This window comes from Leuciscus leuciscus (assembly GCF_965113295.1).
Source record: "Leuciscus leuciscus genome assembly, chromosome: 15".
NCBI lineage: Eukaryota > Metazoa > Chordata > Actinopteri > Cypriniformes > Leuciscidae > Leuciscus > Leuciscus leuciscus.
Genome location: NC_138739.1, coordinates 15,762,429 through 15,780,157, shown reverse-complemented (window position 1 = coordinate 15,780,157; position 17,729 = coordinate 15,762,429). Strand labels below are relative to the sequence as shown.

Here is a 17,729-nt window from a genome sequence, read left to right as displayed (position 1 = left end):
ATGCGCTTCCTGGGAATGGCGGGGTACTACCGTGCGTTTTGTAAAAACTTTTCGGTAGTAGTGTCCCCACTGACCAATCTGTTGAAGGCCAAGGCTGAATTTATCTGGTCCACCCAGTGTCAAGAGGCATTTGATGCAGTTAAGGCTCTTTTGTGTTTGGCACCCGTGTTGGCAGCACCAAATTTTGGGAAACCTTTCAAATTGCAGGTAGACGCCAGTCAAATCGGTGCTGGGGCTGTGCTTCTCCAGGAAAATGATGACAATGTTGAGTGTCCAGTCAGTTTCTTCTCCCGGAAATTTAATAAGTATCAGCAAAATTATTCTGTAATTGAAAAGGAGGCTTTAGGACTCATTTGGGCTTTACAGCACTTCGAAGTCTATGTTGGTTCCGGTTTGACCTCTTTAACCGTGTTCACTGACCACAACCCGCTCATTTTTCTTAAATCCTTGCAAAACCCCAACCAGCGACTGATGCGTTGGGCTTTGTTCTTGCAACCATTCAACCTTGATATTAGACACATTAGCGGTAAGGATAATATCATTGCTGATGCCCTGTCCCGTGCTCCTTTAACCTAGTTTGTATCTTCTCACTGTTGGCCCCTGCTGGCTGTCTGCACCTCTTTCTCTTAAATTGCTCCCCAGGTACCAGGGCTGCTGAGTTTGAGGGATGGACGGTCAGCCAGGGGACACTGGGTGACTGTTAGGAGCTGGGACTGGTATTTCTTTATTTATTTTCATTTTGGGGAATTTTGGATTGTTTTAAATATGTTGGGCCAAATTTTGGGCTGAGGGTGGGACCCTCATTTTAAGGAGGGGGGTGTCACAGCCCCTCCTCTGCTTTGCAGGGGCGGTTCCTCCTGCAGGCAGAGGAGGGTCGTTAGTGATTGGAGCCACCTGGGCTCAGGGTATTTAAACTGCTTCACTAACCACTCTCTCTCTCTCTGCTCCTCCAGGTATGATCCTGTTTTGTTTGTTCCTTTATAGTTATGTCTTAGCTTTTCCACTCAGTCATGTACACACACAGATTCACGCATCCATGCATTTTACACACACCTTACATTATGACATTCCCACACCTCATTTCCTTTTCTTTGTTTAAAGTTAATAGTTTTGATTTACAATAAAGACAACCTTTTTGATTGGCCTATACTTGTTGGTGTCCCCTCATTTTTGCCACAGGCCATGAGCCAGCTTGTGACACTATGCTTTTGGACACACTTATTTTAATCTCACATACTGTTTTGGATGGATAGTATGGACATTGAGATGCAGGGGCTGGATGCTACTATTTATGAACCACCAAATTAAAGGGATGGTTCGGAGTAATTTCAACCTAGGGTCCTTTGCACCATGACCTCGAACCAAAAGTCTCATCCCTTCTTTCACTCAAGAATGTATGGGCCCATTAAAAAGAGTCAGGAACTTGGAGACGATTCTCCGTTAACAAAACTCCGTTATTTTCTGCACGTTTGCTTTTATACATTGTCAAGGGGTGGTGTAGCAGTCGTCCAATGAGAATATACATTACATCATATAGAATGTAAGACGAAGAGAAAAACAAGTCCATCTACAAATGTCCAGATGTCTTGGAAGCAGATTTCCTTTAGACAAATACAGATCTCCTATCTGGGCTGGTTTCCAAGAACCACACAAACACAAACACACACACACATACATGGAAAGTACATTGGATAAAAAGTGATGTGTGAAAGAACAAGAAAAACTCCTCCCTTGTACAAGGTCAGCTAGTTTACACAGACCGGAGAGAGGAATCTTAAAAGGTGGTACTGACAGAAAAGTCAGGCTGAGAGGTTTATTTTACACAGATGAAATCAAAAGATGTGATAAGAGCAAAAACAAAAGAGAGACAGAAGGAAACATAATAAATGTGAACAAAACCAAAGCTGTGAGTCAGGTGTGAGCTTTAACATCAGTTCAGTGGATAAATACAGTGTTTGATCATCGCTTTTTGGGAACATTTTCATACACCGCGTCCGTCTTTGATTTCTGCAAGGAAACACAAACTCATTCAGGAACCTGCTGATAAATGACATCAATCTACTGGACTCATCACAGGACTTTTTAAACCGTTAAATCATCAAACAGTTTTTCACAACAGCCTGTGCCGAGAATGACTGTCTTTCACACTAAAGCAACAGCAGAGACACTTGTTGCAGAACGTCTAAAGCAACGTCTGCTAAAGCTGCATCTCAGCTCAGATAATGATGAACCGCAGAGACGCTGCAGATCGAGGACACACTTCAGCACAGGTGACATGAGGAACAACTTTATTTTTTTTACTTTACAGTGAAATTCTAATGGTATAAATCAAATGAGTGTGACTTATTTATAGTTCAAAATGTTTACAGATATGATTTTAAACAAATAAATTAGTAGGCCACAGACACATCACAGGCTGGCTTTGATGTAACTAATGCATCGAAATCATAAAACCTAATTAATGATATATGTACTGTAGGCTACATTAAGTCAAAAATAGAACAAACGTGTGCAATCTAGTTCAGTCAAATTATACACTATGGCGTCAATTTGATGCCAAATACATTGCGATCACAGAATTAAAAGTAATGAATCAACTTATGACGAAAATATTTAGCCTACAAAAATATTTTAAAACAAAATGATCAGAATTGCAAGCAAAATAATGTTTTCTAGTTCAATAATTATCTGTTTTTTACTCTCTCTGACACTTTTTTCACTGTGCTTTTATTTTCTTTCTACTCGCTTTGTTTTTCTCTTCACTTCCAAACGTCACGCTCTGATTTTCACGCAGAGAAGCCCAGTTCCAGCACATAACACTCCCACTTGGTCAGTTTTTTGGGAACCAAATAAGGTAGGTTCTTTTTCCATAACCAAACACTAACCTTCACAGAACGTAGCAGGGAGGCTTTTTTGTATAAACCTAACTTAGAACTAGTTATTTTTTTGTGAAAAAGAACTTTCAGGGAAAGTTCTGGGAAGGTTCTTTTTAGGTTTTATTTTTATAACCATGTAAACTAATTGTGCAATGACCAATACAGAGATTATTCTAATGCTTTAATGTGTAATCTTTCATAAACAATCTGTATTGGGCAGAATTACATCTCTGAAATTAGTTTAATACAGCTTTTAATAAAATGTAGAAATTAGTCAAAACGCATTATAATGATTGGATCATTTCATATAGCTAAAAATATTAAGCCAAGGCTTTTCAGAATGTGCTTTTCTTCCACAGAAAGAAAGACATGGTTTGTAGCACTGATTATTGCAGTCATCCATCCGTCTTTCATGCTACTATACTGCCCTATAAGGCAAAAGACCTTAACTCGCTATAGAGTGTGGGACTGAGAATTTTTTGTTGTCCAGCCAAACTAATTATAGGTAGGACACTGGAAATCTGGCAATTGGGACAGCCTCCGTTGTGCCACGGTTATGCAACCGGCCTTTAAAGGGTGCAGCCTCTGAATTGGGACGCAGCAACAGAACGGGTGAATGTGGACAGCTGGCAGAACTCAGATCATAGCAAGACATGTTATGAGCTGATCCAGTATCTACTATGGCAGTGGTTCTTAACTCCAGTTCTCTGCTCTGCACATTTTATATGTCTGCCTTATTTAACACACCTGATTCAGATCATCAGCTCGAGACTCCATGAACTGAACTGAGCGTGTCCGATAAGAGAGACATTCAAAATGTGAGAGAGACATATGTGTGCAGAGCTGTGTGTCCCGAGGACTGGAGTTGAGAACCACTGTACTATGGAAATCAGTTAGAAGAATCTTTTTTGTTGTTTACAAATAAATCCAACACAATTTGCTCAAAAAGTGCCGGGATAAATGTAAACTCGCCCAGTTGTTCCAGCGCAAGTGTTCTAAGCAGATTTACAAGTTAAAAAATATTTTCAGAGGCAAAGAAAAAAATAAAAGACCTCATCGCACCTGGAGGCACCACGCTTATGTCTTATTGACCTCGCAGCAAACACAAAAGATACATTTTCAATTAATAAAAGATTTAGCATGAGTTGCTTTAAAAAAAAAAAAAAAAAAAAACACTAGGAAGAAAGTTAGGGACTTCACTTTCATTGTATGGAAAAAAAAATCATTAAATGTGAGTGGTGACTATGGCTGTGAGACCACTTTATGCCTATTTTTTATATATATATATATGAACTAATATATAATATATAATAATTTTTTAATGTTAATATATTACTGGGTTACACTTTATTTTAAGGTGTCATTGTTACAGTGTAATTATATATTTAAGTCCTGAGTAATATTAATTAACTACATGTACTTACTATAGGGTTAGGGTAGCATTAGGGTTTGGTTGAGGGTTAGTTGCATGTAATTATGCTAAATTTACTGTTATTACTATGGTAAGTACATGTAACATATGTAATAAGGACACTGTAAAATAAAGCGTTACCTATTACTGTTTTTGAAAACAATATATGCAATTAATGTGTTATTATTTATTTTGGGAGAGTTCTAAGTAAAATCCTAATTACTTCCTCTTAATAGTTAGTAAGTGTTGGAGCCATATTTGCTTTCTTTATTATGGTTTGAGTCGAATTATGATAATAATGTGTTTTGTTAACAATAGTTTGGTGTGGTTATGTTACATTTGTTTATATTCAGATTTTCTTGCTTTAATATTGCTTTGGTTTTGCTTTTCTATGAGTGCAACATGGAGGCGTGCGTTATTGAACCCGCCCACCAGCAAACAGGTGACTGCAGCACCTGTCTTATGGGTTCAATCAAACACGGAGTCAGTTTTTGTTTGAAAGTGATTTGTCGTGGCTAGCGAGGTGCAGCCGTATATTTTCTTTGACCGCTCATTTATCCCGTAACAAACTTTGGATTATTCACTGAAAGCTCCATCACCCTCCCTGCTGTACGGTAGGACAATAAAACCACTGGAAATTCAGGTACAATTATTCACACAATTATCACAATTATATGTTTGAGCGCGTCAGCGACTGGCTGCAACACTAAGAATATTTCAGTAAGGTAGTTGTGAAATTTAGGTATTGGGTAGCATTAAGGATAATTCATGTATAAGGCATTAATATGTGCTTTATAAGTACCAATAAACAGCCAATATCCTAGTAATATGCATGCTAATAAGCAATAGTAATCATTGATTCTTGTTTTCAAGCTTCAATGTTCAGCCAGTAGAGGAGCTGCAATTTTAAATGAGTTGGATCTGAACACCATTATCATTAACACCATTACTGAACAATAATAACGCTAACAAGACAGGTAAGGTCATTTAACTTTTCAAGTACACATGGTATGAAAAAACTTTCTGTTACTTCTGGTTGTCATAATAATCACGCCAAAATTCCACTTTGGAAGATATAAAGGGAAAATCACATTAGGCTACCATATGTAAGATCAATTTCACAGACGTTAATTTTCCACTGTTTTTAGCGTTGATCTTAAAATGAGGCAAATTTAGCTCTACATTTTTAATCACTCAGCTATACGTAGGACAAAGGCATAATTATGAGGTCAAATTATGGTCATAAATGTTAACTTTTTGTCATCATTTGTACTTTTTACCTCATAATATCTACGTTTTAATGTTTTATAATTATCACTTGGTATGTCATAATATTGATGAAATAAATAAATGTCATAATAAATACGAGCATCCTCAAAAAAGCGATTCGCTTTGGAGAAGAAGATGAAGAAGAATAAACGGAGCAAAAACAATAGGGTCCTCTAACCATCGGTGCTCGGGCCCTAAGGATGAATAAAGATATACCGAGTAGCCGAGGAAGAAACATAGAGAGGAACCAAGACTGATCAAAGAGCATATTCTCCCTATTCAACTCACCGTAGACAGTGAGACTCACATTTTTGCTCATGTTTTTGTCGATCCGTAGTTCATAAACTCCAGAGTCCGTGTTTGTGATGGTCAGAGATCCAGTCTGATGATCCAGCTTCAGTCTGTCTCTGAATCTCACAACACCACATTCACCAAGAGTGAATTTATCATGTTAACATTGATTTTAGCAACTAAACTGTTTTCAATTACAGACACCCATAGGATCAGATCATAATTCATTTGATCATCCGTGTGTAGAGTCACAGAATCTCCCTCCATCACTGACACTGACTCGATTTCCGCTGTTGTAAATAATTTTGCCACCCACAGGTGTCGCACGCTCGCTGTTTATCTAGCACCGGGTTTGGAATGAACGATGTCCACAGACAAGGTAGAGTATGCTGCATGATTTCATGAAAGTATGATGTATTGCGACATCAGAAACGAAGAAAAACTAAATAATGACTATTGTAATGCTTGACGTAAAGCAAGTCAAATTTGTAGTTTCTTATGTCTCATTCGAACTACAGAAACGTGACCCGGTTTGGCAATCTTACACGGTGTGGTTATAGCAGATATAGGGCTGCAAAGCGAATCCAGAAGTGCCTTTCACCCTGTTACGACTTGATGAACCACTGATACGATTTTGGAAACATTATTGTAAGGTAAAAAAATTTACATAGTGTTGCTATAAATGTAAAGTGAAGAACATTCTGCTGCAGTACAAAGACAAAATATGATAAATAAAAAAAAATTGTTTACATAAAATATTAGTGTGGTATTACTCTTATAGCAATTATATATTAAGTTTTTGTTCCATATAAAAATCTGAGTTTAGACCTGAATTAAAAATAGATCTCACAGTAAAATCACAGTTTAATCACAGTTTAATCATTTACACATGAGAATAGTGAATGAATAGTCTCTGACTAATTTAACCAGTAATTTATTACATGGTACCAGAACAGAAGAAACTGAAGGCATAAAAACACATTTCAAACTCACCAACCAGACGCTATAACAGAACAGAACATATTTGAGAAACATTTTCTTCATCGGTTCACTGAAAACCCCATGATAGTGATGCTTAAAATGTCAGAAAACACTCAGATTGATCTGAAACACGACTGATCTGTGACATTTTCAAACGAATTCTGTCCCCGTATGAAAAATAAGAGCAGAAGAGTGAGATGTTGCATGAGTGTTGGATTAGATATCCGTTTCTATTGAACCTCGTGTTAAAAGAGTCCTTATGGGAAAATTAACTCATTATATTAATGTAAATTTTTCAGTACATTAATAAAAAAAAATATGTTTTAGCTATATAAATTATGGTTTTCTCTAGAAAATCTTGCAGAGGTACAAATATAATAATTAAAAAATATATTGTTTTAGAGAAGAATAAGCTTAATAGTAACATAAAAATTAATAAATAACGTTTTATTAATGTAAAGCTTTTAGTGGCGCACTGCTGAACTTGTTAAAATATGTATAACGTTTATATTCCTCCAGGAGACGTCACGTGGCTCGACTTAATAAATGTATAAAACATGGAGAGACTCTTGAACCTCAGAGTGAGAAAACTTTATTGATAAAGGCATGAAAAATACATATGACAAATGGAGAGCGGTAGTAGTATAGTGTGATTGTCTCTATTCATTTGTTTTACATGTCTGAGGGAAATATAAACAATAAAGCCCTTTAAATTGTTTTTAAAAATATCAAGACACTGAAAATGCAAAGGGAGAGCAAGCTTGAGTAATAAACTACATTTATAAGGACAAAAACACTAGAAAAACAAGAAATACACTTGAAGAACATCTGATGTTCAGCGTGCTGCTTTAGATTTCAATACTTCCTGAAAAAGATGAACATATAAAGCCATAAATCGAACAAATATTTATGTAAAAACAATTTGTGAGAAATGACATCATCAGTTAGGTACCTGATGTGTGAATATGTGCTTGATCTTGTTCAGCTCTTCTGGATCTGATATCATAAACCAGAACAATGACAGTAGCCACACCCACCAGAGCAGAGAGGACCAATCGGATCACAGCTTCAGTAGGACCACAACAGTGGACAGAGTCTGAGGAATAAAAACATCAAACTGAGATCAGATCAGTCATTAAACGCTAATATCAGCACTGACTTCAACTAAGATGATCAGTGCTGTGGTACCTGCACATGTGTGACAGAGTGTGTTGATGTCCAGATGTGTGGTCTGGTTGCTGATGGGATTGTTCAGCACACAGCTGTAGGTGTTTTTATCCTGATATTCCACCTCCAGAGGTAGAGAGAGACTGATGCTGAGATCACACACACTGATGCTGGACAATACACTGATTCCTTTGTACCAGGAGAGAGTCACGTCACTCACATTCACCACTGATGAACACAACAATGAACAATTTGATGACGACGATGATGATGATGATGAACAAGTGTGACTAAATATGACAGGAACAGGCAGACGAGCTGGAAAACATGAGAGAATAAGGAGAAATCTGAACAAATACAAAGTTCTGTTATGAAACTCTAGATGGCGTCTGATTGGTCCTTAATTAAATCCACATGATTCTCTATAGGGCACAGATGATTGGTTCCTGCTGTATCTGCTCAAACTTCAAATACTTGGTCAGCATTTGCATTAGCAGTGCGGCGCTCTTTCAGAAACCCTCCACCTTCCCCAGCTCCACCTGTATAGATCTGCTTCAGGTAACTCATGTACGCTATATACAGCAGCAGCATATCTTGCTCACAGCACACGTGTGTGTTTGCTCTGCAGCAGCAGAAATAACCAAATCTAATCAACAATCTGATTTTCGGTTCAATGTGTTGAGTGAGTGTTTATACGGTCTGTCATCTCACACTATAAAATAAGAAAACATATGACTGGTGCTGAGCCAAAGACGGATGCGCTCTGCACTTGTCAAATCAGTGTTTTCAACCACATAATGTTTCTTTTAGGTTTTTTTTACATTTAAATACACATAGGTACAAGAAAAAAAACATTTAGTATTTTTTACAAGATAAACATACAGTTTACAAAACAGTTTGTAAAATACACTGATGTTGAAGCGGCAATAATGATAATTTCAGTTTGACAACACGAATAAAATTTACGTGAGAAAAAGTTGATAAATGAGAATGAAGGAAAGGACAACCCAGATCCGGCCCACATCTGGCACACGTGGATTCCACATATACCGGATCTGGGCCGACACTGTTGCTGTCTGGGATATGATTTCTACTCACCATACACAGATACATTGAATGTTTTTGATGATGGGAATGATAAAGATGATTCTGCTCTAGCTATATTAAGTTTATAGATTCCAGCCTGTTCAGTTGTGATGTTTGTGATGGTCAGAGATCCAGTTTGATTGTCCAGCTTCAGTCTGTCTCTGAATCTCCCAATATAATTAATGTATATCCCATCAGTGAAAGCTAGTAGATTCTTTTCAGACTCCCACAGTATGTCATTTTCTCGTAGGCCTATTTCAGTAAGCCCAGGGTTTAAAGTGACTGAATCTCCCTCCGACACTGACACTGACTTCATCTTATCTGCATCACCAAACACACATGGAGAACAAACAGGAACAGGGTTTGTCACAGATTAACTTATAACTTTATGATTGTTTGAGAAAATAATATCATAAAACAACAGAATAGAGTAAAATGGTGTGTGGATATTATATGGAGTGATTAAAAAATAAGAAGATGAAACAAATATTTAACTCACAGTTGATAGTGAGAATGAAAACTCTGCTCATTGTTCGGTTGGTATTTACTCTATAATCTCCACCATGGTCGGTTGTGATGGTCAGAGATCCAGTTTGATTGTCCACCTTCAGTCTGTCTCTGAATCTCCCATCAGCAACATCATCATATACAGTGATGCTGTCATTATTTACATTTATTTCAGCTAGTAAATATTTTCCAAACCGCCACCAAATTTGACTTCCATTCTTCATGTCCTCACTACCAATGTTTAGAGTGACCGAATCTCCCTCCATCTCTGACATTGGTAAAACTCCTGTAGAACCAAACACACCTGAAGAACAGAGAGAGAGAGTTTGTCACAGATTAAAGATTTAAATAACTTGATTTCGGTTTGATGAAGCTTCACTAAAATTCTTTGAATCTGAAGTGAATAACATTCTGCAGCAAAAATAAACATAAAACATGAATGAAATGTGAAATACTATAGACACATTTAAATCAAAAGAGACACTTTTAAGAGTAATGTCACACTTAAATGAATGCTGCTGGGTATTTTAGCTTCATACTTATTTAACATATCCCTAATAAATGAGTTTAGACCTGAATCAAAACTTTAAAAATCAATAACTTATACTTGAGAATAACAGTCAATGTTAAGCATCTCTGACTAATTTCACCAGAAATTAAAACAGAAGCAACTGAAGCCTTAAAAACACATTTCAAACTCACCATCCAGACGCCACAAACAGAACAAAAATAATTTGAGAAACATTTTCTTCATCGGTTCACTGAAAACCCTACGACAGCGATCCTTAAAATGTCTGATGACACTCCGACTGATCGGAAACACGACTAAACTGTGATATTTAACGTCTCTCAAAAAGTTGCAACCTCCGTCACAGTTTCCTTCATCAGAGGAAGTCATGAAAATAAAGCTGTTGCTGATCTTATATTTTCTTTGAATTCTGGCCCTGTATTAGTTGAGTGAAACGTTGCATGAGTGTTGGATTAGATCCATATCTCGGCCCGCATGTATAAAACTTCTAAGAATTACTCTTACGAATAGTCTTAAGCTTTGACTTAAGTGTCAAAAAATTCTTAGTAAAAAGTAGGACTTCTCTAAGAGTAGGAGACTTTTATAAAGAAGCTAAAAGCAACTTTCAGTAAAGTCTAAGACTCCTAAGTACTGACTGAAGTGGGACTTAACTAAGGACTACAAGGATGTCAACCCAAAATGGCCGCCCTCAACCTCTGAATTGAATTAAGACACTGAAACTTTAATATTTCAATACATTTTTTTAAAAGTGCTTTGCATTGTGCAAAGTTATCACATTATCATTATTATAGAAGTTATCACGTGATTATTGATGCTGTGAGGCAAAGGAAAATTGTCAGATTTACCCTTTATTCAAATAGTATTCAAAATGTGTTAAAGATGTTGTAAGCTTATTGTGTAGTTGTGCCTGGAGTCAACTGTTTATTTGTGAAACATATGAAACACAATGAAACATTCCAATTTGTACAGACATATTTTTTAGCCAGGCTATCATACAAACAAATTATAAACGCATGAAAAAAAAAACAAGAGAGGACAATGAAATATTAATAACTGACTATGTTGCAGACAATGTATGATTTTTTTCTCCTGTGAGCTTTTTAGTTTTTCTAAAACCTGTAGCTGTAGTTTGCCCTTTTTTGTCACTTAATATTCAACAATATTATTGATCTATCTGCATTGAAACCATTATATGAGAATTGAACTGAGCTGGACGATAGATAAATGAACTAAATAGATAACTAATGATTTTTTACAATGGAAATGAAAGCTTTAGCATAAGTTCTGTCAGGAAGACTAAATTGTTATGTCACTTATTACCTTCTCATCTATCCAATTATGTTCTAATACTTGTAGTATAAAAGATTGTTACTTACACATGTCTGAGTTTGCAGATGCTGACGCCTACATTCACCTCCATCCTCCCACCACCACCAAGATGGTCCCTTCCAGGGGGTCGGCTGCGCCTTCGTCTTCAGGCAGGAAATGCAGATTACGTTACCGTCTGATTGCGAGCTACGGACGGGGTCTACGCCAAAGAACGTCTCGGGTTACGTATGTAACCCTCGTTCCCTGAGTAGGGAACGAGACGCTGCATCGATACTCGATACTTTGGGGAATGCCCTCGGCATGACGCGTCTGAAGTCTGTAATGGAACTATTCCAATCTTGATTGGTGCTCGTCACTCGTGACGTTGCATGTGACGGTGATCCGGAAGCTATAAAAGGGCAACGGAACATAGCCGTATCAGCTTTTAAAGGGTCGAAGCAAGTCGTTCTCAGGAGCACGAAAAGTGTGGCCGAGAGATGCAGCGTCTCGTTCCCTACTCAGGGAACGAGGGTTACATACGTAACCCGAGACGTTCCCTTTCGTAAAGGGAACTCCCGCTGCATCGATACTCGATACTTTGGGGAACGAATACCCACGCCGCCACACTGAGAGACCCTGCCCTGGTGTGAAGCAATCTGGCACACTCAAGACATGAGAACTTGTGAACCTGGTGTAGAGGACAGATCCAGACTGTAATGTTTGATGAAGGTGTGTGGGGAGGCCCAGCCAGCGGCATCACAGACCTCTTGAAGAGAAACCCCTGCTAGCAAGGCTCTAGAGGATGCCACTCCTCTGGTTGAGTGAGCTTTTATCAGGAGAGGTGAAGGCAGATTGTGCACCTCGTAAGCTGAAGAAATAGCCTCTACTATCCACTTGCTAATAGTCTGCTTGGAGACCGGGGAGCCCTTCTTGGATAACCCAAAACACACAAACAGCTGGTCCGACTTCCTCCAGCCCGAGGTCCTATGTACATAGGCCTCAAGAGCTCGGACCGGGCATAACAAGTGTAACTTAGCTTGATCAGCCGACACATGCGGTGGAGGATGAAAGGCCGGAAGGATTATAGACCGTGCCACATTTGTGGGCACCTTAGGCACGTAGCCAGGTCTAGGGTGGAGAATGGCTCTCACTCTGCCAGGAGAGAACTCGAGGCAAGAGGGAGCCACAGATAGCGCCTGCAGGTCGCCAACTCGTTTCAGGGAAGTAATAGCGAGCAGGAAGGCTACCTTAAAGGATAAAAATTTCTCAGACACCTTATCCAGGGGTTCGAAGGGTGCCAGGGATAAACCTTCGAGGACCACTGCCAGGTCCCACGTGGGGACCCTAGGCTGGATAGCAGGCCTCATCCTCCTGGCTCCACGAAGGAAACGAATTATGAGTGGGTGTGTCCCCAGCGTGCCCACCCCTAAAGGCGTGTGGAAAGCTGATATAGCCGCCACATAGACCTTAAGCGTGGACGGGGAGAGCCCGTCAGAGAAACGATTCTGGAGGAACTCCAGTACTGAAGCCACTGGGCAGTTAACTGGGTCCAACTGATGTTCTCTGCACCATAAAATAAAATTTTTCCATTTAAATGCATAAAGTTTCCTCGTGGAGGGGGCTCTAGAGTTTACAATGGTCTCAACAACCTCGGTTGAGAGACCAGAATTTATGAATTGGTCCCCCTCAGGGGCCAATCCAGTAGCTTCCTGGGCTACCGCCAAGGGTGAAATATCATGACCTTGGGCTGAAGAGGGAGGACCATCCTGATCCGGATTCACCGCGGAAGGCCTGCCAGAAGGGCCCAGATGTTTGGAAGCCATATTTGGGCCTGTCAGTACAGGGCCACTAAGAGTAAGCTGATCCCCTACTGCTGAACCCTCTTGTACTCTAGAACCCCCGGGGGCAGAACAATCGGGGAAAGTATACACAGACATGGCCTCAACCATGTCTGTATCATGATGTCCAAACCCAGCAGAGCTGGAAGAGCATGGGAGAGGTGGCGCAGAAGGTGGCCGTCCACATAAAGGGGAAACAGGAGCACCTCTGACAAACCGACCTCCATCCCGGCTAAAGCCAACTTGGGGTGGAGTTCGAAATCCCCGGGCTGCAGCCCCTGCCTCGACAGGATGACTGCCCCCTCTTTGATCAGAGAGACCATCGACATAGTGTCTGTCAAAAATAGAACCTAATGGTCTCTCTGAAGTTTCCTCAGACCCTGTGTTTCCAACACAGGTACTAGGAGCAGGAACCATAACTTCCTCCCCATGATCAGAAAACGAGGGCATGTGCGCGTAACTCTGGTCATGCGGAGTGGGTTCCCTCTCGGGGAAAACCCATTGGTCCTGAGCCACTACTACAGGGCCCCCATGTACAGCAGGCCAAAGAATAGTATGTTGAACACTGCTGCCAGCGAGCCCACTCTTTAATAAGGTCACGTAGTGGTGGCCTGGCCTAGCTTGATATTCATGACTATGGTAAGGAAGATGAGTGTCTGAGCTGGAGACAATTGTGCCTGCATCATGACTATAACCTACACCGCCCCCAGGAATCGGTTTCTCTGAAGAGGCACTGGTGATTTTTCCTAGACTCTGAGCCATATTCCCTAGCACCTCACGAGACTCGAAACAACACCTCGGTGTTGAACCGTCTGCTCTAGTAGTCAATGGACAGGAATGAGGATGCCCTGAAGACTCCATGGAGCTAGGACAGTGACCATGCATTCCGAGGAGGTGCGGGGATACAATACTAGGCCGAATGGAAGAATCCGGAACTGATGTGCTTTTCCCCTAAAAGCAGATCTCGGAAACTTCCCGTGATGGGGTTAGAAGGGAATGAGGAGTTAAGGGCCTTGTGGATCTATCACGACAGACCAGTCCTCGGAGCTGGTCTGACTGACAGTCGGAATCTTGAATCTGAACCCCCTCGGAGGTTGATCCATTACCCTGAGATCCGAAACAAGGCCTTACTCCCCTTCCCTCACAGGAACTATGAAGTACCGGCTGTAGAACCCGGGCTCCCGAAACCGAGGAAGAGCTCACCTTGAGGTTTCCTTTGTTAAGAGAGACTTGACTTCCTGTTCCAAGAACCAACCCTGCTCGGGGCTGGCAGACATGTGAACCACCCTTAGTAGATAATATTTTTATATTAGCTCCGCTGTAAGCAGGACCCTCCAGGCTATATTTTGAAGACCCCTCGGGGTGTCTAAATATGCTATTATGGGGACCAGTCCCTCGAGACTGGCCTTGGCTAAAAATGTTCAAATGGTTTCGGTGACCTGAAGCAGCTAACTGGCAGGAACTAACCGAAATATGCTCTCTACAGACCTCCTGAGAGGCGGCGAACTCGACAGGGCCGCAACGTTTCCGGGCAGATACTGCGATTTGTGTTCGCTGGAAGCCGATGTGTCCCAAAGCGCCATCGGCGGCGGGAAGTAAACATCGATTTCCTAAGGGCTGTATAAGGGGGCGAGACTCCTGTACTCGCTCTCCTGGGGGAACGGCCATAAGGGTCTGCGTGTTACGACAAGACCTCTTAGTTGAAGCCATCTTAGCCCGAGAGACAGTCCTCAGACCTGTCCTCGATATAGAGGGCTTCATACGAGAATGTCTCTTCTGGCCCCAAGCCTTATACGGGGGGGCACGAGAGGAAACCTTCTCAAAATATGTTGAACTGGCGGCTGTCCCCTGAGGCTGCCCCCTGGCAGCAACCCCATGAGACCTAGATTGACAACTGGGGATAGCTGATTGTCGCTCTGCCTCCTGAAACCTTTCGACAACGGTTCTCGCCGCGTCGCCAAAGAGGCCAGAAGGTGAAAGGGGGGCATCGAGAAGGAAAGCCCTGTCTTTCTCCTCGATCCCCAAGCGATTAAGCCATAAATGTCTCTCTGTGACGACTATTGCTGCCATAGAACGGCCAATAGCACGAGCCGTCTCCTTAATAATACGGAGAGATAAGTCAGCTACTCTACGAAATTCAGTAATACCGTTGAGTGAGACCTCCCAGTTATCATCCACCTCTTTGAGGAGGTCAGCCTGGTATGCCTGTAATAACCCCATCGTGTGTAGGCATGCACCGGCTCGACCCACCGCCATATAAGCTTTCCCTAACAAATTCGATGTACGAGATTTGGAGGGAAGTGTCTGAGCTATCAGGGGTGACGCAACGTCAGGGAGAAAATATTTCGCAAAATATTCCTCAACCCGAGGCATCACCCCATAACCATTCTCATTAGATTCCCTAATAGATGAGTAAATATATACATGGGGGGAAAATAATTGAGATGAACATGGATTTTCCCACGATCTCGATACCTCAGTATGAAGATCAGTGAAAAAGGGAAGGCTCTGACACAAAGATTGTGACTGGGTCTGCAGGAAGCGCTCATCCATTTTATTTTTCTTAGTCGCTTCCTGCTTATTATATGGCCATTCAACGTTTAATTTAACCACTGCCCTGGTCACAACCTCCAGCAATTCCTCAATAACGGGAATATGGGGTGGCGAATCCCCATATTTATGTGATTCAGTGTTGATAATATCTAACCCCTCGGAGCCAGATAAATCAAACGCTGTGTCTTTAACACGGTCGGAAGAAGCCGCAGCGCGGGCTTCCGAACCGTGCGCGAGACCAGTGGAGCTGGTTAATAAACACTGAGAAAGGGTCGCAACCGTCTCAGTGTTATCTGCCAGCTCCACGTGCGAATCCCATGCATACAAGCGGCGCGCTGCCTCAACAGACGCGGGGCCTGATGCACTGGAAACGCGAGCCTGATCTGATTGATCGAACAAGCTCAAACGGGAGCGGAGCTCTCTCATAGATAGCTGAAAACAGTTTGCACAGACAGCGCCCTCGAGCACTGCCCGTGCATGCTCCACTCCCAGACAAACAACACAAAACGAGTGCGTGTCACCCTCGCTCAAATAGCGCGAGCAAGGGGACGCACACCGCCTGAGTCGTTTCTCTATATTCGCCATATATATATTGAGATAGACAAACAACACCAAATAAGACAATACAGTCACACAGAACGCTTGCTGAAGACAGAAAGCTGATACGGCTATGTTCCGTTGCCCTTTTATAGCTTCCGGATCACCGTCACATGCAACGTCACGAGTGACGAGCACCAATCAAGATTGGAATAGTTCCATTACAGACTTCAGACGCGTCATGCCGAGGGCATTCCCCAAAGTATCGAGTATCGATGCAGCGGGAGTTCCCTTTACGAAAGGGAACTTTATATCATAATATTTGCTTGCAGGGCTGTTAATAAATGTATAATTTGTTAGGTAATTTTGCCTCCCAAGTCCTTAGAAATTAATCAACACTGAACTTACTTAAGCTGGACAAAGACTAACTTTGTTGCATTATTTTCCTGTTATCTCTGTAAAGCTGCTTTGAAACAATCTGTATTGTACAAAGCACTGAAAACAGAAATAAAGGTGACTTTAAATCATTTTGTTAGATAAATACCTTCACTAAGTTTAGTGTTTTGTTTTTCCCTCGTATTTTAAAATATAAAAAAATATATAAATATAAAATATTTTCCTCATTTTGATGGTTTAAGCAAACTTGTAGGGTCATACTTTTTTTTTTTTTTTAAACCTCTGAACATCACTTTTGGCCACTACTGTATATTTGGTGTGGTCAGTGCCACAATAATGCTATTCAAGAGCCTGCTGGACTGTGGACTGAAGGGCCCGAGTCATCACAGGTGCACTACTGCATTTATTCAGTCACCAAAAATATAATTATTACTTTCATTTAATTTCATTGCTATACAATTTCTTAAAGGTAAGTTACAAAAAGAATACCTTGATGATTAAACTTTTTTTATCATTTGATCAACATTATCATCATTGAACTCCAATACATCATATTTTCGTTGAAAAGTGCTTGGCCGCCTCCTCTCTGCTGCCATCCTAACTAAGTTTGGAGACCTTTCCAGCTCTATTAAATAATTTACAAGCTGAGACCAAGTCTTAACACTTAGGAACTTTTATGAATCACACTTATTCTTAAGTTTAGGAATAAGAGTAAAATGATGTCATTCTTAGAATTTTGACAGACTCGAGACTTAAATTTTACTCTGAGTGGCTTTATGCATACGGCCCCTGGTGTTTTATTTTATGTTGTGAGCATCAATTCTGTTTGACCTCTGACCCTTATTTGACAGCACTTTATTCAGTGTAAAGATGTTTTGTATGGAGTAGAAGATTAAAAGGTTCATATCAGCAGCAAAAAAGATGGACAAATGCTTCACAAACTAGTGACACAGAGAGAGAGAAAAAACATCCAGCAGAAG

At 40.7% G+C, this 17,729-nt stretch overlaps 3 protein-coding genes and 1 long non-coding RNA gene across 4 annotated transcripts in view; all 4 read right to left on the bottom strand.

Moving 5' to 3' along the window:
* LOC309476166 (SLAM family member 5-like) overlaps positions 1 to 17,729 on the bottom strand; it is a 222,374-nt gene that overhangs the window by 110,825 nt on the left and 93,820 nt on the right. The gene's annotated exons all lie outside the window — the stretch shown is intronic.
* Positions 7,405 to 7,921, bottom strand: LOC309476511. The gene is made up of 2 exons (XR_014198223.1): positions 7,781 to 7,921; positions 7,405 to 7,693 (listed from the first exon to the last, which is right to left on the bottom strand). It is a non-coding gene; the product is annotated as an uncharacterized lncRNA (long non-coding RNA).
* Positions 9,060 to 11,562, bottom strand: LOC309476190 (uncharacterized protein). Its single transcript, XM_082139439.1, has 3 exons — positions 11,494 to 11,562; positions 9,581 to 9,892; positions 9,060 to 9,402 (listed from the first exon to the last, which is right to left on the bottom strand). Exons 1-3 carry the CDS (start codon positions 11,495 to 11,497, stop codon positions 9,086 to 9,088), a joined length of 633 nt encoding a protein of 210 aa, XP_081995565.1. The 5' UTR covers positions 11,498 to 11,562; the 3' UTR covers positions 9,060 to 9,085.
* Positions 14,215 to 16,401, bottom strand: LOC309475989 (uncharacterized protein; the record flags this gene model as incomplete). Its single annotated transcript, XM_082139048.1, has 2 exons — positions 14,215 to 15,267; positions 15,334 to 16,401. 2 exons carry the CDS (start codon positions 16,399 to 16,401, stop codon positions 14,215 to 14,217), a joined length of 2,121 nt encoding a protein of 706 aa, XP_081995174.1.

Bases quoted from the DNA above. Each gene is read 5' to 3' on its own strand.
- LOC309476190 (XM_082139439.1), bottom strand. The intron at 9,403-9,580 runs GTGAGTTAAATA...TTGGTGATGCAG, and splicing joins TTTCATTCTCACTATCAACT to ATAAGATGAAGTCAGTGTCA.